We start from the raw sequence: 24,267 nt of genomic DNA, 5'->3' as shown, positions 1-24,267 counted from the left end.
ACTGTTACAGGTCGGTTGGTGGATATCGACACTCGGGGCTGACCGAGGAGACCGGCTGTCACGTGACGCTGCTGGATGCTGCTTCAGAACGACCGTAAAGGGTTGCAAAGCTGTTTTAGGGCTCACTTCCTTGTTTCAAACGCCCACCAAAGGGAACCACAGATGGGACAAAACCAAAGACATCTGCACAGACCTGTCACTTCCGTGTTGATCTGTGAACATGGAGACATCGGCTGGTTTCTGGCTCCTCGCAGTGCTGCTGTTAGTCGGCTTCACTCAGGCCCAGACTGTGGAGAAGTACTTCAGGGTTGGTGAAACACTCCAGCTCAGCCCTCAGCCGGTCTCTGAACGGATCTACAGCGTCGTGTGGAAATACGGTAAATACCTGCTGGCTGAGTGGGTGAAAGACCAGATTCCTCTGACATATTACAGCAGGTTTAATGGCCGAACCACTGTGAACACTGGCACAGGAGTGTTGGAGATCAGGAACATGACTGCAGCGGACACTAGACTGTATTCAGTGGAGATTAACAACCGGGTCCAGAGTCAGGTTTACAAGACAGTGGCGATCGAAGCAGTGCCCGAGCCTGAGTTGGAAGTGAAGCCGCTGGTATGTAGCTCAACCTCTGAGAGATGTAAACTGGTGTGTGAGGGAGACGTTAGCAAAGCTGGGCCTGTCGAGTACTTCTGGAAGAAGGATGATGGAGAATGGGAAAAGTCTGGAAAGAACACCGTGGAGATCATCAATGATGAGGAAACACAGCGTGTGGAAACTTTCTCCTGCAGAATAAAGAACCTGTTTAGTGAGAAAGAGAGCAACGCCTTCTCCAACGTGTTCTACCGAATAAAACCAGCAAACAGTGACGATCTGCACTGTGGACTCTGGGTTACAACTTTAGGTGCTGTGATGAGATCTCTGGCGATCCTCGCACTCTTTGTGGTGGTTGTCTACTTTCGGTGTCAGAAACTACAGACTGGCTGTAAATGCAGAAAAAGTGATGATGATGCTGTTTAAAATGAACTGTCGCCTTTGACTTCCTGATGAAGAGTAAAGCACATCAGCTGTACTGAGAGGGAAGTTCATGTTTAGCTTTGTTAAACTGCTCTGCTGCATTTCTACAGTAAACATTATTTAGCATACAGTTATAGTCAGCCATGTTTGTAGTTTTCTTTGGTCTTCTCTGTCTTTATTTGTCCTTGTTTTGACCTTATTTTGGTAATCAGTTTTTTTCACTTCCTGTCTTTATCTATTTTTACTTTGTTCAGTTAGTTTTGCTTCTTTATTTCTGTGTATTTATACTTCTTTATGTATTTCTCTTGGTATTAGTGTGTTTTCCCACATATGCCCGTCATTCCTGCCCTCTTATTTATCTGGTCAGGATTCCTGTGTTTTGCTTTAAGAACTAAAAGCTCTGCTGTGGTTCATCATCCCTGTCTCACTGCTCCTGCATTTTAAACGCTGTGACGAGGCAGAAAAAGGTGGAAATATTCAGATGTTATGTGCTCAACCTGCACGAGCATCAGCTTTCGTCCCGCAGACAGAGAGCTGAGACGACGATGATGATGGTGAAATGTTTTGTCCTGCAGTTGTGGCACATGTTGATTGTACAGTGGAGGCTTTGCTGCTCGGCTGGTGATCACACCGTCACATTATCTCTGTTATGTGAGCTGTTCTGTAATAAATGTGTTTACTTGTCTCTGTCACTGCGTGTGAAACTTCCAGACAAAGATTTTCATTCCTGAATCCTCACAGAGGTGGAAGCGCCAATATTAAGAGGCTTTTTTAATGTTTTGCTTTGTAAAGCTTGCCACCACGAGGGGGCATGCTGTCCCAGTGAAAGCATGACTGCTGACAAAGGTTACCAGTACACCCTCTGCACTGGTCCCTCTGCATGCCGCTGCAGCATCACCACACAGTCACTTCTGTTTATGCCAGTTGTTAAAGAGCAGGAAGCTGCTGCAGTATTCTGCTGATGATAGATGATACTGCCACAGCTCAGCTATCACACAGACTCCAGGTTTACAGCAGAGGCTCATTTATGACTGCGCAGCCTCTCTGAGTGAGTCCTGAGCTCCAGAATTCAGATCTCAGCCTCCCAGAGCCCAAAAAGCCTCTTCAGCTACCAACAAAACACTTCGTTCTCATATCAGAAACACTTTGATTTTCTCTCTGAAAACAGCGAAGCAGTTCAGATCAATGAGCCGGAGCTGCGGGAGGATCAATGTCTTTCATGCAATAACAAACTCTGTTGGACGTTGCCTGGACTGTGTGGGGTCTGAGGACCGAGACTCAGGCGTATAGGATCTCTGATCTACAGAAGACCGAAAGAAAGACTCCACGAAAGTCGCTTTGTGCTCACATGCATGTTCCTGCTCTGCATTAAAATACCCGTTGTCTATTACTGAGGCGCAGAAACATGCAGGGCTCAGCTGTAAACATGTGAGGGGAGGACTCGGTGAAGTTTGCATTAACTCTCATACGCTAAACGTTCAAACTTCTCCTGTGTGTCTGTGCTGTGTATTCTGGAGATGCATACCACCTTAAAAGGCGGTCGCCTGAAAGTCACATCAGCATCTGAAATGTGTTAGTCACAGTTACAGAGTTCAGTTTATGCGCTCAGTGTTTCTCAACCTGCTGTGTCTGATAACTTTATTCATTTTATTCACTTCCTGTTTTACTCTGATGGTTAGTTTTCTGTCTCTGTCATGCGGCTTTACTTCATTTAGCTTTGAAAAACTGCTTACATCATCATGGTCCGCCATGTTTGTAGTTTTTTTTGGATCATTTCTTGTTTGTTTTTAAAGAGGTTTTGTGTCTTCTGTGTCTCTGTCAGTGGAAATACTTACTATAGAAAATATGACCAAGAGGAAGTAGATACACAGATTTACACACTGGAGAGACTCCAAGACTTCAGAGCCCCACAGGGGACATGGGAGAAAAAAAATTAAGACGGACTTTTGCGAGATCTCGCAAAAGTTTTGCGGGATCTCGCAAAACAAACTCGGGATCTCGCAAAAGTTTTAGCCGCATTCTTTGGCCTTCGACCTCCCGTTAGCTTCGAGCTAACGGGAGGTCGAGACCTACTACAGCCAGGAGGAACACCGCTTTCCCGGCACATCGTGCCTCGACCTCCCGGTCGGCTTCAAGCCGGCGTCCGAAGAATGCGGCTAAAACTTTTGCGAGATCTTGCAAAAGTTTTGCGAGATCCTAAGTTTGTTTTGCGAGATCTCGCAAAAGTCCGTCTTAATTTTTTTCCTCCCATGTCCCCTGTGGGGCTCCGTACAAGACAGATCCTCAGCGAATGCTGGAAGTAACTGGAAATGACGGGAATTTGACTTTTTAAGCGAATGAGCCGAGTTTGGTACGAGAGATAAGATTTAAACCAGTTTAAGGGTGTGTCAATAATTCCACTTGAAGCTCGTCTGCTCTAAGATGTTATGAGATGTAGTTTCAAAGGCTGCACTCAGACCAAGCAGGTTAACAGACCCCAGCTGCACGTCACCCAAAATGGTTGGCCATTAAAATCAGGCTATTAGTCTTTCATTTGGGATAATTTAAGGGCGTCCCACAGGCAACAAGCGCCGCCACCCAATCGGTGTGAGAAGCAGCTATGAGGAAGACAAATGTGCACCACCAACATGTGGATCCTGCAGGTGAAGAAGAAGAAAACTCTTTCCAGAGTTCTGCTGTAACCCATGGTTGTGACCAGCCATGGGGTCGTGACTCACTGGATGCAACCTGCCACCAACCAGCACAAACTGTGGTGTATTTGTGCTGCATCAGGGCGAAGCAGCTGACCGTCAAAGTCGTTCACATGGTTGTAAGCATCAGGAGGATTTTACTGACAAAATGTCAGCGTGTGACGCACTGGGATGAGAACATGCCAGTTCAGTGCGACCACACAGGGAACTGACTTCCTTTTCACAAATGGTTTCATGACAAGATTCACCGCACTCCCTGCAGGGAATCACTGCCAGCGCAGAAAAGAGGAAAAAGATCTCTGCCAATTTTTTTCTTTCACTTCTGTACCGATCTGAGAACATGAAGCCATCAGCTGGCTTTCTGCTGCTGGCAGTGCTGCTCTCAGCCGCAGTGAGGTTCGCTCAGGCCCGGATTATACACTCGTACTTCAAGCTTGGCGGCACGCTGGTCCTCAAACCTGCCTCGGTCTCTGCTCGCATCACCAGCGTCGTGTGGAAGTGGGACGGAGAACTGTTGGCCGAATGGGTGGAAGATGTGATTCCCCTGACATATTACGGCAGGTTTGGAGGCCGATCAGAGGTGAACACGAACACGGGAGTGTTGGAGATCAGGAACATGACTGCAGCTGACACTGGGGTGTATTCGGTGGAGATCAACAACCAGCCCCAGAGTCAGACTCATCAGGCCGTGAGGATCAGAGAAGTGCCCCAGCCTGAGGTCACGGTGAGGCCGCCGATGTGTGGCTCGAGTTTGGAGAACTGCACACTGAGCTGTGACGGAGACGTTAAAGAGGCCGAACCTGTCGAGTATTTCTGGAAGATCGGAGATGGAGAGTGGGAACAGTCGGGGAAAATCATGGAGATCATCAATTCTGAGGAAACACAGTGTGTGAAGATGTTTTCCTGCAGGATGAAGAACCCAGTGAGTGAGCGACGCAGCGAATCCATCACCAACCCGTTTCACCAGGACGGAAATCTGGACTACAGATGGTGGATCCTCACTCTTGTAGGCGCTGCCGTCCTGGCGGTGGTTGCGGTGTTTGTCTGCTTTTTGTTTCAGAAACTGTAAAAGAAAAACTGCTGACAGCGATGAAAATGCACTTTAAGTCCTGATGAAGACTGAAGCCCGTCAAAGGGCAGCTCATTCCTTTGCTTTGTAAAACTGTTCTGCACTTCAGACTGGTGCGGTCGTCCATGTTTGTAGTTCTTTTTTCTTTGGGATTTCTTTGCTTCACTGTCTACTTCGGTGTATTTATAGCTTTAAATGTATTTATCTACCCGTCATTCTTATTTTTATTTGATCTGTTTCTGTTTTCTTTGATTTCCTTGTAAGGTTGAACTCAAAGTAACATTAAAATCTTGTCTTGTTCAACATCTCTGGCTGCACTGTCTTACATTTGAAACTCTTTCCTGTTTTGTCACGGTCCCGGCCGTCTGGGTTTTCTTTCCTTCTCGCTGTCTGTTTTCTCTCAGGTCGAGCTGTGGGCCGGCTGTTCTTGCTGGGCGGAGCTTCAGTCTCATCTCCTGTCAGTGAGCAGTATTTAAAGTCAGCCTCTGTGGTGGTAATTGGCTCTTTTATGCCTTTACTGTGTGTTGGGGTCGTTCTTTGTTTGTGGCTGAAGGACCCAGCACCTGGTTGTTACCTGTCCACAGCCTGCACGCTCTCTGCTGCTTTCCTGCTCAGCAGCACCAGTCCACAGGTCAATGGAAGAAGATCAGACAGTCAAGCGAGACGTCAAAACAAACCTCTTCACCAAGGTCAGTGTAAAGCACTCGCCACTAACTCCTGTTTCCTGGCTGGCAGAGCTCCTGTAGTTACCTGTGTTGGTCTTTCCTACATATCCTGTAAATAAAGCTCTCAGACCTGCTGTCAGTGTGCAGGTTTGCTCTTTCCAGTCCAAGCACTGGTTTATTCAAACACTGCTGTGGGTTTTTGTATGAGCCAGACAAAGATGTTGAGCATCTGCTGAAGCTTCAGAGTTTCAGTCTGGCTCCATTTTTGTGACAGAGGTGGACGTTCTCTGCACAGAGCTGAGATTTAAACAGTTTAACATGTTAATCGTATGTTGGATGGTTTTCTGCTTGGACACAAATGACACACCACAGGGCATGTAAGGAGACGTAGGCGGGCTCTGACTGGACGCTGGATGAAAATGACCATTTTGAACTGGGCGCTGATTTCCTCGGGTTAAATGCTTCAACTTACAATATGAAGCGCCTGGTTATATAAATATAATACAACTGAATAAATGTCCACAGAACAGGTTGTACACTGACATGCACAGTGACATGAATAAAAAAGCGTTACATTTCGTTTCAAACGGGACTGCAGCAGAGACATTAATCAGCTCACAGCAAACTACGAGAAATGGGGCCGCTGACTGTGAGTGCAGAACGAAACCAGCTGCACGATCTGACATTAGGGTGAGGTTTTAAAGTCTGACCTGCAGAGCTGATTGCTGCAGATGCACTGAGATACTGTTAGCTGAATATTTCCCATAAGCAAATCAGAATTTGAGTGTTTACATGTTTCATGATCAAACTGTGACTTTTACTTTGTGGAAGTACAGCAGTGGAGTTCACCTGAGGAGACACTGCGACCTGTTCCAGTCCGGCTAAGATTCGAACTACAGACCTTGTTGCTATGATGTCACAGTGTTAAACCCAGCATACGCCAGTTCTCTCTGTGTTAGCTTCATTTTAATAGGAATGAATATAATTCTGCTCACTAAGAGTGTATTTTCTAGATAAACAGATTCTTTATTGATCCCATAAGTAAAGTTGTTGTGTTACAGCAGCATGATAAAGAATAAAAATAGTAGAGTCTACAGTAAGAGTCTTATACTGTGAGACAGAACAGCTGATCTCAGCCGAACCACCTGCACCTGGCTAAGCGAGTAAAGACGACTACTAACATATCAGGGTCTTAAAAGCAATCAAACAGAAGCAGCAGAGTAATCTGGGAGCTGTAGTTCTTTAAAGACCAAACAATGAGATCCAGACGGCATCTGAAGAAATCACAAAGTGTGACGTCTGTGGATGTGAACACGCTGCTTCAATAGGGCCGACTTCCTTTTTCATTGCTTTCACCATAAGCTCACCACACTCACTGAAGGAAACCACAAAGTGTTCAAAAGAAGAAAAGCTTTAAGATCTCTGAAGAGAGACTTTTCTGTTTCTTCTGCACTGATCTGTGAACACGTCGGCTGCCTTTCAGCTCCTGGCACTGCTGCTCTCAGCTGCACTCGGCTTTGCTCTCTAAGCCGTATCTCACTAGGAGCACGAATGACGCCCAGCTGTGAGGTTACAGAGGTGCAGACTGTGCACCTCGCTGTCACTCAGTGGCACTGCTCGTCACCAGGCAAGGCAGGCAATGGCTTAAATCTTTAGACTGCAGCAGTTTGCAGTGACGATACTGGAGGGAAACATTAACTGTAAGGATTAGTAAGAAGCAAGTGAGGGCAGCTATGAAGAGGATGAAAAAACATGGAAACCTGTGCAGGTGCAGAGATGTCTAGAAAAGAGACTTTTTAACCGGACTGCTTAACACAATCCTGCAGAATGAGAGGATGCCTGAGCAATGGAGAAGAAGTGTACTGGTACTGACTGTCAAGAACAGTGATGAGCAGAGCAGAGAAACATGTGAAGGTGGAGCAGGACATGTACGAGGTGTGAACAATGCTCCCTCAAATTCTTCTTGTCTGAGCGAACACACAAACTCCCTGAGCGTCCCGTGGTCCACTGTGAGCGACAGCAGACGTGTGCACTGTGGTCACGGCAGCATCGAATCCATCCAAGTCACATGTTTATTAAAATAATCAAATTACAGCATTTATGTTAGACGACTTTTAATTAACTGCTTTAGCCCACTTACAATGAAAATGTAAACAAATCTTGTTCATGACCTGCAGCATGTTAACACTATTGGAAGGAAAAATAACCTGAACTCCAATAAAGCTCTGACTTGTATGATGAGTCTGAGTCTGGGAGAGAGTCTGTAACTCTCTGTCTGCAAAATACAGTAAATAATGACCAATGCTGGGAAATTAACTATATAGTTACTTCTTCAAAAAAGTAACTGAGTTATGCAAACAAAGTTTTTTGCAGCTGTTTACCTAAAAATGCAGCCAAGGCGTTTTTTTAAACAAACATTTCAAACTATTTACAGAACAATCAGCTGTTCTGCATCAAATCTGATGCCACACAAATTATTTGTGCCGCTCCAAAAAATAATTTCTGTCCACTATGAGATGAAGGAGAACAACAGCCTGATACCTGCAGGCCTGACAGCAGCAGATGTGTCACTGCTGTAACACCTGTAACACTCAGCAGTCGCCTCATTGTTCTGACACACAACAAAACTACACACTAACTACACACTCACTACACAAGATTTGTGCTAAACGTCGCAAATCTCTCACATCTCAAAACACCGCTGTCACTCCTAAAACTTCCCCCTCCCTAAACATCTAAATGCCATGTTGCCATATCATGTTTTGATTGGTCCACATGGTACATTTTTCGACCAATAGGAAAGGCTGGAGGGGGGCTGTCTTTGCTCACAGGCGGAGTGATTTCGAGCGTTTTCCTTATAAAACGCCGTTTTTACCGTTTCTTCCTGCAGTAAATATAAACAACGACAGTATTCAGGAAGAAAACCAAACACTGCAGATATTTTATCATAACTCTGGTTTTACGTGGCCGATCAACACAATTTAAAAACTGGTATAAAGTCCACACTGTTTCCGTCAGTTGTTCCGTCTGTCCTGCTCACATCTCCAATGGTTGTACACGTTGTCATTAACGTGGCTTCACTCCACATCAACACCGGTGTCGGCACATAAGGACGCTGTCACAGCCTGTCAACCACGTGGATTAGCTGCGTATAGAATGTGAATCCCATCATTGGCTGGACTGTGGGATAAGGTGGCATCGTTCTGATCCCATACTGGAGCAGCCAGTCACTCACTGACTAACACTGCAGAACAGAAATGTTAACGTATTAACATATTTAACATATTTGTGCTGCAACCACAGGATGTTCAAAAAGGAAACAGTTTTAAGACCTCTGAAACGTGGTTTTTGTCACTCCTGCACTGATCTGTGAACATGGAGACATCGGCTGGTTTCCGGCTCCTGGCTGTGCTGCTCTTGGCTGCATCCAGCTTCTCTCAGGCTCAGACTGTAGAGAAGTACTTCAAGGTTGGTGACACTGTGGTCCTCAACCCTCAACAGGTCTCTGGACTGATCTACAGCATCGTGTGGAAATACGATAAAAACCTGCTGGCTGAGTGGGAGAAAGGCTTGATTGATCTGACATATTACAGCAAGTTTAAAGTCGGAACCACTCTGAACACTGGCACAGGAGTGTTGGAGATCAGGGACATGACTTTGGGGGACAATGGACTGTATTCAGTCCATTGTCCGCTCTTCATATCGTCGGAAGAAGAGTTAAAGCGAAGGACTGCTCATATAAAGCTCACATGTAAATCCTCATGTTTTGTTTGTACACGTGACAGTATTTTTTTCTTTTTCTGAAACATGCAGATCAAACTGAGGTAGAGCAGCTGTGTTATTTACCGCTTACATAAAATCCTCTGCAGGATGAACAGGTTAGTTTGCTGCACTGTGATAGACGCCCATTTTAATCTCTGGCTGTACCCACTTTCCTGTTTAGAGGTAAAGTCAGAAAAACAAGATATGTTTTATAATCCTTTTTTCTCTCTCCTCATGTTCTACTTAACCGGTTCATGCTCAGCTCCTTTATTAGAATTAAAATTTAGACTGAAATAAAAGTTGTATCTCGATCTCTGGGTGGCTCAGGTGGTCGTGCAGATCAGCTACTGATCGGAAGGTTGGTGGTTCGATCCTTGGCTCCCCCAGTCTGCATGCCAAATATCCTTGGACAAGATACTAACCCGAGCTGCCCTCCGATGCGTCCATCGGAGTGTGAATGTAGTTTAGGTTGTGGGTGAATGAGGCATGTTGTATAGAGCGCTTTGAGTACTCCAGGAGAGGAGAAAAGCGCTGTATAAGAATCAGTCCATTTACCATCTCTTAATATTATATTATTATTATAATTAATAGTTAACAGTTAGCTTTGCACAAAGATAGATGGTAGAAACGTCCAAAGAGCTACTTTTTACTTTAAGTACATTTCAGAGCCTGTACTTTTTAACTACTCGAGTAAAGAAGTTTAATCAGTACTTCAACTTTTGCTGGAGAATTTATTAATGGTATTATCTATACTTCTACTTAGATACAGGATGTCTGTGCTTTTGCCACGTCTGACTGATAGATGAGTTACTGTTAATAGTCACAGTAACTGTTTCACATGGAAGTGAGAAAAGGCAGCAGCTTTCCAAGACTTCAGCGAGTTTTATCAGTAAAGGCAAACACGTTATAAGAGAGATTTCCTCGTGCTGGTCGGCGTAAGTTTGTTTCCTCTTTCTATATTTGGCCGAATGAAACAACTTTAGTTTCAGCCAAACTGGAACAAATAAAACTCTGAAATAAACTAAATATCACCTGTTAGATTTGACTTGAGTGATTCTGAGAGCGCGCTGTCCTCAGGGTCCCCCCCCCCGACTGTCTCAGCATTATTGGAATCATTTGCACAGATTGGATTATATATATTATTGGATTGGATGATAAAGCAGTGAGTCGGTGTAAGGAGAGGACATCCTGATCACCGGGTCAGCAAACGAGTGAACTTCAGAGAAGCTCTGAGTGATGGAGACAGCTGCTAAAGGAGAGGAGGAAGTGACGACGAACTTGATGATGAAACTTTGTCTCGACCAGAAACATCAAACCCGAGTTAAAGTTGACGCCTGCACTCTGCTGACAGCTCCAGGAAAGCTGCTGAGCGGGTGTTGCTCAGAATAATCACTCTGGCTCTGAAACAATAATGAGCAGCGACCAGCAGCAGCTGCCTGGCTGGTGATCAGACTCTCAGTTATATCTAATGTAGATGTGTTTGGCTACCACGTCACAGATATGTGATGTTTTCTATCTTTATTTGGAGTTTAAAGCAAAAACATAAATTAATTAGACATGAAGTTGTTGATAAACTTCTGGAGAGTTTGGAGTTTGTTTAGACTGAGTTTTGTTATCATTTGTTTCTATGATTATTCTAGATTAACAGTAATCTTCATATGTATCCATATGTCATCATACACACATATCTAACTGATTACTGGGAGTTCTCTAACAGAGAGTATTGTGTTTAGACTTCTTGCATGTCCTTCATTGGCCTTCCTGGTGTCTTCTTATCTCTCATCATTAAGTTGTTGTCTTTGGTTCTGTGCTCTGCTGTTTAGTCACTTCCTGTTGTGCTTTGCTCTTTGTTTACTTCTTTTGTTTGTTGTTGTCTGTTCAGGAGTTTGTTCAGGATCTTTTAGATTCACTTTAATTAAAACTTCGTTGTGTTTACTTTGTCTGCTCGCTGCATTTGGGTCATTTTGGCAAAACTGTGGGAGGAACATCCTGGAATCAGCAAAGACTGAGACTGCGCTCAGTGTAGGAAACCACAGGCTGTACGGAAGAGGAAAAGGGTTTGAGACCTCTGACACGTGGTTTGCTGTCACTCCTGCACTGATCTGTGAACATGAAGCTCTCGGCTGGTTTCTGGCTCCTGGCTGTGCTGCTCTTGGCTGCATCCAGCTTCTCTCAGGATCAGATTGTAAAGAAGTACTTTGAGGATGGTGACACGCTTCAGCTCAGCCCTCAGCCGGTTTCTGAAAAGATCACCAGCATCGTGTGGTATTGTGATGAATACCTGCTGGCTGAGTGGGTGAAAGACTTGATTGAGCTGAGAGATCACATCTCGTTTAAAGGCCGAACCACTCTGAACACTGACACAGGAGTGTTGGAGATCAGGGACATGACTGCAGCGGACACTGGAGTGTATTCAGTGGAGCTCAACAACCAGGTCCAGAGTCGGGTTCATCAGGCTGTGAGGATTAAAGCAGTGCCTCGGCCTGTGGTGAGTGTGAGGCCGCTGTTGTGTAACTCAAACTCAGAGAGCTGCACACTGAGCTGTGACGGAGACGTCAGCGCTGCTGGGCCTGTCGAGTATTCCTGGAAGATCGGAGACGGAGAGTGGAAGCAGTCAGGAACGAACATGGAGATCATCAATAATGAGGAAACACAGCGTGTCCCAACTTTCTCCTGCAGGATGAAGAATCGAGTGAGTGCGAGAGACAGCAAACCTCTCCCTAACCCACTCTTCCAAATGCCTTCCTTTCCATCTTCATCATCACCGATGACGGTCAGTGACGATACAGAGAGTGAACCGCTAACAAAGGCCCAGATTACAAATGGAGTTTAGGCGCTGTGACCTCTGGGGTCGCGGGGGTCTTTGTGGTCGTCCACCTGTTGAGGCAGAAACGAGAGACGCTCCACGTCTGTAAATGCAGTAAAAGTGATGATGATGATGATGCAGTTTAAAGTCGAGTATCTGCTTTGATTTCCTGATGAAGATTAAAGCCTGTCTGCTCTCCTTAAACCAAAGTTGATGTTTGTTAGCTTGTAAAACGTTTCTGCTTTATTTCCACACTAATGATCATCATGGTCGGCCATGTTTGTAGTTTTTCTTTAAATCATTTCTTGTCTTTTTTAGAGTTTTTGTATCTCCCTTGTCTGCACTTGTCATTGATATATTAGTTCCTCTTTCATCATTACTCATTATGGTGATTTGTGTTTTCTGCACCTTTGATGTTTTCACTTCCTGTTTTTGTCAGTTTTCCGTCCTTCGTGTTCGTAGCGCCGAGTTAGTTTCGCCCCCTCAGGTCTGTGGTTTTATATGTCTGACTTTCTTATGTCAGACTGTTTTTTTCATCTCTGTCTTTATTTATATTTTCTGTGAAGTGCCTTCAGGGTTCAATATTTTCCATGATTTTTTATTTCTTTGAACTTTGCATTTAAAACTCACCTTTGAAAAATGATTCTTGCCTGAAGTGTCCTTTCTTCCTGCAACTCTTATACAGATCGTGTTTAGAAAGTAATTAGAAAGTAATTATTTATCTTTAATTATTTCATGTTTTTAAAATGATTGTTCATTGTTCGGTCCTGATGAGCCGTACCACTCTGACTTTCATAGATTTCTTTAATTTCCACTTTACTGGAATAAAATGCTTCGATTTGCAGAAAAACTCTGCTTTGTGTGAGCATTTCCAATTTAAAGTTTTATCGCTGACCATAAACATGTTAGAAGAGAGATTTCCTCATGTTAGTCAGCTTCATTCAAGACCCAAGATTCTTTATTTGTCACATGAGTAGTTATACGAGTACAACACAATGCTCCTCGACGGTGCAAAAAGAGAACATTATATACAGTAAGTGAACATATACAAGGAGGACATTATAGTAAGTGAGTGGATTCTATAGATTAAGTAACTAAAATAAAATAAAACAATCTGGAAATATAAGAAAATCTGAGAGTGTACATTGTGTGAGTGGGTGTTAAAGTGTCTTGTGCCGTAGTGAGGCACAAGACACTTTAATAGCAGTATATGAATGACTACGAGGTTAGTCATTCATATACTGCTGCATGGGCTGGGCTGTAGCTACATCCTAAGGTTTTAAAAACTGAGCTTAAATAAATGATTAGAGGTAATAAAAGCCGAGGGAGGTCAACAGTGATCACTGACTGTTTTAGGAGCTTTTTTAGATCAAATAGAAGAAAATACAAACATGCATTAAAGCAGGAACTGCACACCTAGCCATCAAACATTTATTAAAGTATCTTGATGCATGCTCAATCATCCAGGAAAGTAAATCTCCAAAAGTTGATTCTGTTCATCTGGACGCAGCGTTTTGTGGGAGAAACGTTTGGTCACTCATCCAGGTGACTTCTTTAGTCTCAGCTGACTGCAGGTTTCAATCTTATAAACAGTACATTTGCATGATGACTGAAACCAGCCCACTGAGGGAACAATGGGCTGGGAGGCCAGTTCCTTAGTCTTAATTATGCAAATTCTCATGACCATTGATCAACAACCACTGACGGTTCCAGAAACACTTCCCTTGTGCTTTTGGAAATCTGTTTTTTCCTATTTCCGTTGTGTTTTGTGTGCTTTTGCTGCGTTTTTCTTAGTGCTGGTGTTTTCTCAAGTTGCAGTCTGTTTGGCCTCTCAGGGCCACCATATAAAACAGTGTGATCATCGAACATTTTAGTGCAAAGAATAACAAACCCATTGGACTCACAATACCTCCCATGCTTATTTACTCTCCATCTCTTTCAGACAGTTACTTAGACAAACTAGCCTGTTCACATTTTCAGGGCAGCTCTTTTTTGTTACTATGTGACCTGTAAGTGAGAAGAGTCTGTCACATGGGACAGAAGTGGCAGGACTAATCAGATACTTACAGGCCAGGACAGACAGCTGTGGGTGGTCTCTGTTCGACTGGACCACCACTGCAGCGGGCAGTCTGTGTCGCTGATGGTGGATTCTGCTCTGTACAAACTCAGGGCCCCGTTACGCAGAGCTTCCTCATCTGAGTCTGAAGACAATGAAGAGAGGAGGACGATCTTTCTTTGCTGGCTCCTTTGTGGTGGCATTTTTACACTGTTCCTGCAGCAGGGCCTCAAGGCTGGTTCAAACTTCTTCTTGCTCTCCCCTTACAAGCAACTTTAAAACCTTAAAGTGTGGGTTAGTAGGGGAATTTTTTAATGTATGTATATGCTCGAACCGGCAACCTTCTGATTACAAGGCGAACGCCCAACTCTTGAGCCACGATCGCCCTTAATTAAGCGAAACAAAACAGTCAGATAAGTCAAACTTTGCTCAACTCATTCTTCTTGCTTCCTCCACTTCACTAATGTTGAATTTTTTCGCAGCTGCTCTATTCCCATGTTGTTGCAGTATATGAATGACTAACCTCGTATTGTGGAGGGATTATCTCAGTTGTTCTCCTGACTGAAGTTTGGTCTGTTTACAGCATCCTGCCATGAGATTACATTTGTCCCTAACCATCTGTACGTTTGAATTTTTTCACAAATCAACCAGCTTCTCTCAACCAGATGGAGAGTGGGAGGAGATGTGGCGATCTTCAATTTGTATAAAATACAGCATGTTAAAAATGCTGCCTACTCACCCTGAGAGGAAAAATCATCTGAGAGCACTTCAGATACTGCAGGAGTCTGACTCTGTCTGTCTTTTCTTACTTACTGCAGAATGAAGAACTGAGAATGTGAGAAAGACACCTGGAGAATAATCCACAGTGTCCACTTTCAGTTTCAGTTGCTGTGACGAGATCCTCGGTGATGCTGCCAGTTTCCCTGGTGGTCTACTCTTTTTTTTTTTTGCATCAGACACAAAAGCTTCAGAGGCTGTTGGATTGGTGTGCAGACAACACCTCGGACCTCAATACCAGCAAGACAAAAGAGCTGGTGGTCGACTTTAGAAGGAGGAAGTCTGAGCTGCAGCCCAGACTGAATTATAAAGCTAATAAACATGATCATGACTCGAGTACAGGAGGTGAAAATACTTTGATCATGCATGTTCAATTATAAGATTAAAACACTGGAAAACCTGCAGCTAACCAAATAAATACCTATTTTTTTTAGCCATAATGATTAATGTTTAGTAGGAAATGTTTAATATCTCATGAAAAGCAGATGCTACATTCATACTCTCATGTGTGTTATGCGCTGTGCTGGTTTCCTTTTCACAGCTATGACACTCACTGCACTCACTTAGTAAACCACAAAGAGTAGAGAAAAGTAAAAGAGTAACACCGTCGAATAGTTTGTGTCACTTCACTGATCTGTGAACATGGAGACGTCGGCTGGTTTCTGGCTCCTGGCTGTGCTGCTCTTAGCTGCAACCAGCTTCTCTCAGGATCAGACTGTGAAGTACTTCAAAGTTGGTGACACACTCCAGCTCAGCCCTCAGCCGGTCTCTGAACAGATCTACAACGTTGTGTGGAAATACGGCAAGAACCTGCTGGCTGAGTGGGTGAAAGACCAGATTCCTCTGACATATTACAGCAAGTTTAAAGGCCGAACCACTGTGAACACTGACACAGGAGTGTTGGAGATCAGGGACATGACTGCAGCGGACACTAGACTGTATTCAGTGGAGATCAACAACCAAGTCCAGAGTCAGGTATATCAGATTGTGGAGATCGAAGCAGTGCCTCAGCCTGAGGTGAAAGTGACGCCGCTGTTGTGTAATTCAACCTCAGAGAGCTGTAAACTGGTGTGTGACGGAGTCATTAACAAAGCCGGGCCTGTCGAGTACTTCTGGAAGAAGGATGAAGGAGAGTGGGATCAGTCAGGAAAGGAGATGGAGATCCTGAATGATGGCGAAACACAGCGTGTGAAAACTTTCTCCTGCAGGATGAAGAACCTGGTGAGTGAGAGCGACAGCGAGCCCATCGATAATCCGCTCTACCAGGAGAATAACCCAGACTGTGGACTCTGTGTCACACTTTCAGGTGCTGTGATGAGATCCTTGGCGATCCTGACTCCGTGTTGGGCGGCTGTGTGTTTGTGGACAAAACGAAAGACTCTTCGTAAATGCACAAACACACACAGCTGAAGCTGAACCACCGCCGTAATTTCCTGGTGTAGTGTGTTGATAATATTTTGCCTTTTAAAGCTGACGTTCAATAATTCTGTTGTAATAATTATCAGATAAAGCTCAGTTTGGTCTGTCCTGTGCAGACTGTTTGCTGTGGTTGTTTTACAAGCTTGGGTTTCTGTTGTAACAGCTTGGTTTGGCTTCATCGAGGAGTCAGCTGTTAAACACAAAGTGTCCTCTCCTGATCTAACAGTGTCCTCAGAGAGAGAACAGCTCCACTCTAGAGTTTTATTTGTGTGGCCCAGATCACACATACAGGTTCAAACAGCTTCACTGGCAAAAAATGTGTCTAAAACAATTTCCTTTCTGAAGCTGAAAAACGGTTCATTATTCGAAGCTTGTCAACACAGCGCTCTTTGGTGACATCTGGTGGCCAAACATATGAAGCGCAGCTTGAATCTACAACATAGTGAACTGCTTCATTATGATTTCCCACAGAGCTGAAGTGACAGCTTCTGTTTAACATCATGACAGTTCTGTGTGAGATCGGGCTGATGTGCTGCTTTGAGCATGTGTAAAAAAATGATGTCTATTTTAATAATAACTAATTCCAATGAATAAACCTTCCTTCTTTAAACATGTGCCGTGTTCTGCCTTTGCTTTGACTTCTTGCAGTTTTTTTTACCAATAAGAAAATCTCTTTATATAACAATGTACAACACAGTCTTATAATAAACTGGAAGTATGCTTGTGCTGTGGGGTCCCTGCAGCCATGTGATAATGTAATTAACCAGTGGTTATACGTGTATGGGTGGTTAGCACTGTTGCCTCACAGCAAGAAGGTCCTGAGTTCAATTCCTCCACCAGGCCAGGGTCTTTCTATGTGGAGTTTGCATGTTCTCCCCGTGTTTGCGTGGGTTCTCTCCGGGTACTCCAGACACGCATGCAGTTAGTAGAAACTGTGTGTGAGTGGCTGTCTGTGTCTATGCTCCCTGCGAACCTGGAAAGGATAAACAGCTGGACGTATAATGTGGTTCTTAAGTACATTTTAGACCTGGGAACAGATTTGCTCATGAACTGGTTTTTATTTAGGAGCGTCCTCTCTTCCTGGCTTAAAAAACAGGAACAGGGTGCAGGACCTCTGACGCTGCTGTTACTTCTGCACTGATCTGTGAACATGGAGACATCAGCTTAACCAGCTTCTCTCAGTCTGTAAAGAAGTGCTTTAAGGTTGGCGACACTGTGGTCCTCAAACCTCTCAGTATCTCTGGACTGACCACCAGCATCTGTCTGTGTATCTGCTCTGCTGCCTGCTCTGAGCACAGGAATAAAATCTTTTATTAGACTTTTGTTCAAACACCTGGTTAACTCCAGCAGGTCATCAAGGTTACTGACAGCTTATTCTGAAACCGTGAACACTGCTTCATGCCAAACATCTCTGGATCGAATCTGGAAGTTGTTATCTGAACACAACTCGACCAAGAGCTGATCTAATAACTCCTGCTGTTTGTTTGAACAGCCCTCAGGATTGGGATTTCCTGGAGTTTAAAAACACTGTAGTACCAAAGAGCCAAAAGTCACACCCCACCACAAACACACTGATGTAAAGGAACATGCAACAAACACCAAATTACCTTCTATCCACTTTTACAACCAGTAGAACTTAATCTGGTTTGTGAATTCGGGATTGGCACCAGACAGGAACATTTACAGCGGGGCAGTCAGCTTACTCAGTCTACTTCTTCATATAATCACAGACACTATATTCATGTCCTCATGTGTGTTATGCACTGGGCTGACTTCCTTGTCACAACTGTTTTCATGATCATGCTTCCCACAAAAGAAAACCACAAAGATTAGAGAAAAGGAAGCTTTAAGACTGCTGCAAAGACTCACTTCTGCACTGATCTGTGAACATGGAGACGTCGGCTGGTTTCTGGCTCCTGGCTGTGCTGCTCTTAGCTGCAACCAGCTTCTCTCAGGATCAGACTGTGAAGTACTTCAAAGTTGGTGACACACTCCAGCTCAGCCCTCAGCCGGTCTCTGGACAGATCTACAGCGTCGTGTGGAAATACGGCAAGAACCTGCTGGCTGAGTGGGTGAAAGACCAGATTCCTCTGACATATTACAGCAGGTTTATTGGCAGAACCACTCTGAACACTGGCACAGGAGTGTTGGAGATCAGGGACATGACTGCAGCGGACACTGGAGTGTATTCAGTGGAGATCAACAACCAAGTCCAGAGTCAGGTTTATAAGACAGTGGCGGTCGAAGCAGTGCCTCAGCCTGAGGTGAGTGTGATGCCGCTGTTGTGTAACTCAACCTCAGAGAGCTGCACGCTGAGCTGTGGCGGAGACGTCAGCGCTGCTGGGCCTGTCGAGTATTTCTGGAAGATCGGAGATGGAGAGTGGAAGCAGTCAGGAACGAACATGGAGATCATCAATAATGAGGAAACACAGCGTGTCCCAACTTTCTCCTGCAGGATGAAGAATCGAGTAAGTGAGAGAGAAAGCAAACCTCTCTTTAATCCACTCTTCCAAATAAAACCTGCAGACTGTGGACACTGGATTATAGTTTTAGGTGCTGTGATGAGATCTCTGGCGATCGTGGCGCTCTTTGTTGCCGTCGTCTACTTTTTGTGCCAGAAACTTCCTTCTGTCTGTGTCTGTAAACACAGAAAAGGTCATAATGATGCAGTTTAATGTTGACCATCACCTTTGGTTTCCTGGTGAAGACTAAAGCACGTCAGTCCTGAAAGTTCACATTTATTTGCTCATAAAACTGTTCTGCTTATTTTCTATAGCAGTGATAATCACCAGGCTGTCATGGCCATGGTCTGCCATGTTTGTAGTTTTCTCTGTTCTTGTGCCTTTTACAGTATTTGTATTTGTCTGTTTCCCCTCTTTAACAGTAAGTATTAAAAGCTGACGTTTGTTCATCGTCTCTGCCTCCAGCGTCTTTGCTTCATCAAACAGAATCAAGTTTGATAAAAAAATCGATGATTGAAGAGAAATGCTTTGTGATGCAGTCTAACATCATTATGGCTTTTAAAAATTTGACTACAGCAACACCTGGAAACATTTGCAACCAGTCTTTTTCCTCCAATCAGAAACAAGATTGAATGATAACGCTCAAACTGCACATGCTCAGTGAGACCTGCCACATTTATTTTAAAAAGTGCAAAACTAGATTTTTGAGCTCCATTTTTCTTCTTAAGTTCTTGAACTTCTTCAGGAGGATCCTGAGGAGTTCGAGGTGACGAAGCTGTGACTTCTGTCTCCACCACTGCTCAGACTTCCTAATGTGGGTCTTTAAAGCGGGGCTGTTATCTCATGGCGGTCAGTCAAGGCTCTGACATCAGCCTTCAGTGGTTCAGAGGGATTATAAAAAGGTTTTTGGGACTTCCCCTTCACAAATGTTTTCATGATGAGGCTCACCACACATCTACTGAAGGAAACCACAGGAAGCACTGAAGGGAAAAAGATACCTGCTGATCTGTTTCCGACCCTCACCTGTAGTCATGAGCTCTGGGTGATGATGGATACAAGCAGGGGGTGAGCTTCCTGGTGGCTTGTTTGTAGTTTTAAAGCTGTTGTGGTTCTGGGTCCTGTTTTTGAGTTTTGTATCTTGTAAATAATTAATCGTTTGTTGTGTTTAGACTTCTCAGTGTTTTTCATGTTTCCTGTTTTATTTTGAAAGTGTCTTGTCTCTTCTGTATTCATGAGGAGGGTCCGTCATCATCCCAGTTCCTCCCAGTTTAGGTTTTCTGTTTTAGTTGTCTTGCAGGGGGACGAGCTGCCTGTGAGCCTTCTTGCATTTGTAAAGCAGATTCAGCAGCAGAAACACAAGTGTGTGTGTGTGTGTGTGTGTGTGTGTGTGTGTGTGTGTGTGTGTGTTATTGGGAAGCTTCTCTGGGAAATAACTTTATCTGTTTATCTGTTCTAATTCTGAAATGTTGGGAGAGCAAAAGCCAGAGCAGCTGTAGCTGTGTGAGGGAGGCAGGATTAGGACCCGATTAGCAGGACGTGGGCTCAAAGCAGCTTTACTGCAGGACTACAAAGACCTACAGCACATACAAGACAAAGGCTCCTGACATGTGTCATCACAACACCATGCACAGCTGTGTGCACTCTTTATATTTCAGCTTGGATGGCTAATATTAGAGTGTTCAATTATAAACTACATTTAGTGTTAAGTAAAATGTGGAAAAAGACGCGTACAGACAGTGCACAGCAGCTCTGCATCTCAGCCCAAACACTGCACCTTCTTATATCTTACTGAGGCAACTGTTTCTGGTAAATCACTGTCATGCAGTGGTGAAAACCCGAGTACAAGTGTGCAAACTCAGTTAGCTCCTTTTGCGTGTTGAATTGTCTTCCTGAGTGAAAATGTTTACGTTTTTCTTGCTAAGGTTGTTGCATGCTGCAGTGTCAGTGAGGCTCAGTGTGAGGGGGTGCTTGGCCAGGAAGCTTGAGGCAGAGGTGAGAAGTTTTGCTGCACATCAAAGTTTCCCTGAAGCAGAAACAAAATAACTATTTGAATTTGGGGTTTGACTTCTTTCCAGTTTTCGCCACAGGTCTCACCGCAGTCACTGAAGGGAAACACAGCAGTGCAGAGAGTGGTTCAAGCCCTTGCATACATCTGTCACTTCAGTGCTGATTGGTGGACATGCTGTTTGCTGCACTGAACTCTTCTGGAGCCCAGATTTTTCTCTCATACTTCAAGGTTGGTGGCACACTGGTCCTCAGTCCTGCCTGGGCCTACGGTAAAAACCTGCTGGCTGAGTGGGTGAAAGGCTCGATTCCTCTGAGATATTAAAGCAGATTTAAAGGCCGCTCAGACCTGAACACGACCACCGGGGTGTTGGAAATCCACAACATGACTGCAGCGGATACTGGAGTGTATTCAGTGGAGATCAACAACCAGGTCCAGTGTTGGTTTATCAGACTGTGGAGATCAAAGATGTGCCCCAGCCTGAGGTGAGGGTGCAGCCGCCAGCGTGTCGCGTGAACTCAGAGGACTGAGCTGTGATGGAGACGCTGATCAAAATGGGCCTGTTGAGTACTTCTGGAAGAAGGATGATGGAGAGTGGGAGCAGTCAGGAAAGAAGATGGAGATCCTCAATAATGAGGAAACAGCGTGTGAAAACTTTCTCCTGCAGGATGAAGAACCTGGTGAGTGAGAGCGACAGCGAGCCCATCGATAATCCGCTCTACCAGGAGAAAACCCCGGCTGTGGACTCTGTGTCACACTTTCAGGGGCTGTGATGAGATCCTTGGCGATCCTGACTCCGTGTTGGGCGGCTGTGTGTTTGTGGACAAAACGAAAGACTCTTCGTAAATGCACAAACACACACAGCTGAAGCTGAACCACCGCCTTAATTTCCTGCTGTAGATAAAAGTGAATATTTTACTTTTTAAAGCAAAATAGTTATCAGATAAAGTCTGTTTGCTGTGGTTGTTTTACAAGCTTGGGTTTCTGTTGTAACAGCTTGGTGTGGCTTCATCAAGGAGTCAGCTGTTATACACAGTGTCCTCTCCTGCAGCAGCAGTGTCCACAGAGAGAACAGCTCCACTCTAGAGTTTTATTTGTGTGGCCCAGATCACACATACAGGTACAAAAAGCTTCACTGGCAAAACACAGTATTTAAATCAATGAAAAACAATTTAGAAACAATTTCAAACAAATAAAAACCAGAAATGTTTGCAAAATATAAAGATGCATACAGACACAGAAGAACAGAAAGGAAGCAAAGCTGGTGCTGCTCTCACTGCAGACTGCAGCTTAGTTACAGCTCTGCATCCTCCAAGTACGAGTCTGTTGTGTTTGTCAGAATTTATTTGAATTAAAACTGAAAAACAAAACCGAGAAGTACCAAATAACTGTGATACAAAGCAGAAAAAATACTATGATTGAGTCAAAATTTGAAAATGCTGCAATGATTCAGTGAAATGTACAAACGCAGAAGTGCAGCACACAAGGTGAACGAGTTTGTACAACTCTAACAAGCTTGAAACTGAATCTTTGTTGTGAGCAGCTCTGTCAGCATCCTCGGGATGACGTCTCCAGGCTTCTTCTTTGTTCTGGTCCCTGTCAGGATGATCCCACACTGCTTCAGTCAGGCTGAGGTCGGCTCTGTGGAGGCCCTTCCATGACTGTTGGTGTCCTGCGGTGTGTTATTATATCCACGTGTGCTTTCACTGCACTGAAGTGTGTTTGCTGGAACAGGAAGCTGCTGGTATTGTATGGCAGATCAAAATATGATGGAACTTTCTGTGTTAATAATTCATATCTCCAACAGCCATACTGACTATAATCTGAGCCAAACACGTCAGATGTGGGTTCATCTCTCCGTCAGACCTGTTCCTCTGATCTTCGGTCCAGTTGACAGCCGTCCTTCACTGGATCCTCTCATCACCAACGATGATGACACCGCCTACAGAGATGAGATCCAGCGGCTGTCAGATTGGTGTAACTACAATAACCTCACCCTAAACACCAAGAAAACCAAGGAAGTGGTCATGGACTTCTGCAGAACAAGAACTGATCCCCCTCCCCTCTCCATGAAAGGTGACTATGTGGAGAGGGTGTCCTCCTTTAAGTTCCTCGGCACCCACATATCTGAGGACCGATCTTGGTCCACAAACACATGAGCCCTGGTGAAGAAAGCCCAGCAGCGCCTCCATTTTCTGAGGGTCCTGAGATGGAACAGGCTGCAGACTGACCTCCTGTCCTTCTGCCGTGCCACTATCGAGAGCATGCTGGTGCACGCCATCCCTGTGCGGTACGCTAGTTGCACAACAGCTGACAAGAAGAGCCTACAGAGGGTCATCAGAAGTGCAGAGAAGCTGTCCACTCCCCTCACTGGACTTATTTATTTATTTATTATATTATATAACTGCCCTTGTATGCAGCCCCACAATGTTTCTGTTTCAGTGTTTCTTACACATACACCATGTGTATAGTTCACTCACATATACGTTTTCTCTTCTTTACTTTTGCACCTTTGTGGTCCAGCTACCCAAATTTTGCTCTAAGTCTCTCAGGTCCTGTGTCAGGTCTTTGCTGGATGCTTTCCTCTTTCTGAAAGACGTGACCTTCGCTGCTCATCTGCTGTAGAAAGTTTTTAGACCTCACACATCTTCTTTTGTCCAGTTTCCTCAGATTTTTTAACAACGTGGTGCACACCTTTATAAATGTGTGTTGGTGCAAAAGTGTTATTTTATCTCAAAGTGTGTTATCTTTGGCTCAAGACTTTTGCACAGCACTCCAAAGCACTAAAAGAAAACGGATTCCCCCAGAATCCCCAAACATGGTTTTAACCAACAGCCCTCATTCATGGTTCTGTGAGTGTTTCACTGATGAGCTGTGGGAGGTTAACAGGTTACTGTGAGAGTGAAAGAGCAGGAGGTTATGCAGAGCGGTTGGGCCAGTCTGTCTTTGCAGCCAGTGTTTCCTGATTGAAGGTAAAGATAGCACATTCTCTGGTTTCCTGTGCAGCATTTTTCCTGGCTGAGTGGATGGAAGACGCCATTGACCTTGTTGATCTCTCTGCAAGAGTGACCTGGTCAATATGCCAGCAGACATTAAGGATAAACAATCAGATTTGACTGATGAACTATGAAAGATCAGGACAGCATCATTGTAGTTTTGATTTTTTCATTAGTTTTACTTCATTTTGAATTATTATTTTTGTTTCAGTTAGTTGCTCATATCAGTTTAGTTTTTATTGTTCCAAAACATTTAGTTTGTGTGAGTAATGCTGAGTGTATTTGTCAGGACTGGATCCTCCTTGTGATTTCTGGCTTGATAAATTTGACCACAATGACAAAAGCTCAGGTGATTTCTCGAATAGTATAATTTCAGTTTTTTTCTAGATTGTTAAAAGCACACAGAGCATAGTTCTGCCAGGCGCTTGCTCAAATGGTGATCATCTGATTACAGGGTTTCTCCATCTTTGTATTAATATAACGTCTTACCTTACAACATACTGTGTCTTGAGACAGTTGTTGTTGTGATTTAATGCTATATAAACAAA

The 24,267-nt window shown here is 44.2% G+C and overlaps 4 protein-coding genes across 6 annotated transcripts; all 4 read left to right on the top strand.

The window, feature by feature from the left end:
- The first annotated feature begins 157 nt into the window (after positions 1 to 157).
- On the top strand, positions 158 to 1,233 carry LOC113034776 (uncharacterized). The gene has a single exon (XM_026189780.1). It carries the CDS (start codon positions 221 to 223, stop codon positions 1,013 to 1,015), a length of 795 nt encoding a protein of 264 aa, XP_026045565.1. The 5' UTR covers positions 158 to 220; the 3' UTR covers positions 1,016 to 1,233.
- Positions 1,234 to 4,042: 2,809 nt separating this feature from the next.
- Positions 4,043 to 4,972, top strand: LOC113035506 (uncharacterized). The gene has a single exon (XM_026191115.1). The coding sequence runs from the start codon at positions 4,043 to 4,045 to the stop codon at positions 4,769 to 4,771; it is 729 nt and encodes a 242-aa protein (XP_026046900.1). The 3' UTR covers positions 4,772 to 4,972.
- A 316-nt stretch (positions 4,973 to 5,288) lies between these two features.
- Positions 5,289 to 21,597, top strand: LOC113035016 (SLAM family member 9-like). Of its 3 annotated transcripts, none has more exons than XM_026190249.1 (3): positions 5,289 to 5,460; positions 14,879 to 16,058; positions 21,404 to 21,597. In XM_026190249.1, the coding sequence occupies exons 2-3, from the start codon at positions 15,480 to 15,482 to the stop codon at positions 21,494 to 21,496; spliced, it is 672 nt and encodes a 223-aa protein (XP_026046034.1). In that variant the 5' UTR covers positions 5,289 to 5,460; positions 14,879 to 15,479; the 3' UTR covers positions 21,497 to 21,597. The 3 variants fall into 3 exon arrangements, with proteins under 3 accessions (XP_026046034.1, XP_026046036.1, XP_026046035.1); XM_026190251.1 differs by lacking the exon at positions 21,404 to 21,597 and having other exon boundaries at positions 14,879 to 15,182; positions 15,379 to 16,868; XM_026190250.1 differs by lacking the exon at positions 21,404 to 21,597 and adding an exon at positions 16,144 to 16,202.
- Positions 8,812 to 12,586, top strand: LOC113035017 (uncharacterized). Its single transcript, XM_026190252.1, has 2 exons — positions 8,812 to 9,032; positions 11,518 to 12,586. The coding sequence occupies exons 1-2, from the start codon at positions 8,812 to 8,814 to the stop codon at positions 12,029 to 12,031; spliced, it is 735 nt and encodes a 244-aa protein (XP_026046037.1). The 3' UTR covers positions 12,032 to 12,586.
- Positions 21,598 to 24,267: the final 2,670 nt, after the last annotated feature.

Source organism: Astatotilapia calliptera, chromosome 13, assembly GCF_900246225.1.
Source record: "Astatotilapia calliptera chromosome 13, fAstCal1.2, whole genome shotgun sequence".
NCBI classification, from domain to species: domain Eukaryota; kingdom Metazoa; phylum Chordata; class Actinopteri; order Cichliformes; family Cichlidae; genus Astatotilapia; species Astatotilapia calliptera.
Note: the sequence above shows the minus strand (reverse complement) of the source record. Positions and strands in the feature narration are given on the sequence as shown.

Coding starts and splice junctions, on each gene's coding strand:
- LOC113034776 (XM_026189780.1), top strand. CDS start 221: ATGGAGACATCGGCTGGTTTCTGGCTCCTCGCAGTGCTGCTGTTAGTC.
- LOC113035506 (XM_026191115.1), top strand. CDS start 4,043: ATGAAGCCATCAGCTGGCTTTCTGCTGCTGGCAGTGCTGCTCTCAGCC.
- LOC113035017 (XM_026190252.1), top strand. CDS start 8,812: ATGGAGACATCGGCTGGTTTCCGGCTCCTGGCTGTGCTGCTCTTGGCT. Junction 9,033..11,517: donor GATCTGACATATTACAGCAA/GTTTAAAGTCGG, acceptor GATTGAGCTGAG/AGATCACATCTCGTTTAAAG.
- LOC113035016 (XM_026190251.1), top strand. CDS start 15,480: ATGGAGACGTCGGCTGGTTTCTGGCTCCTGGCTGTGCTGCTCTTAGCT.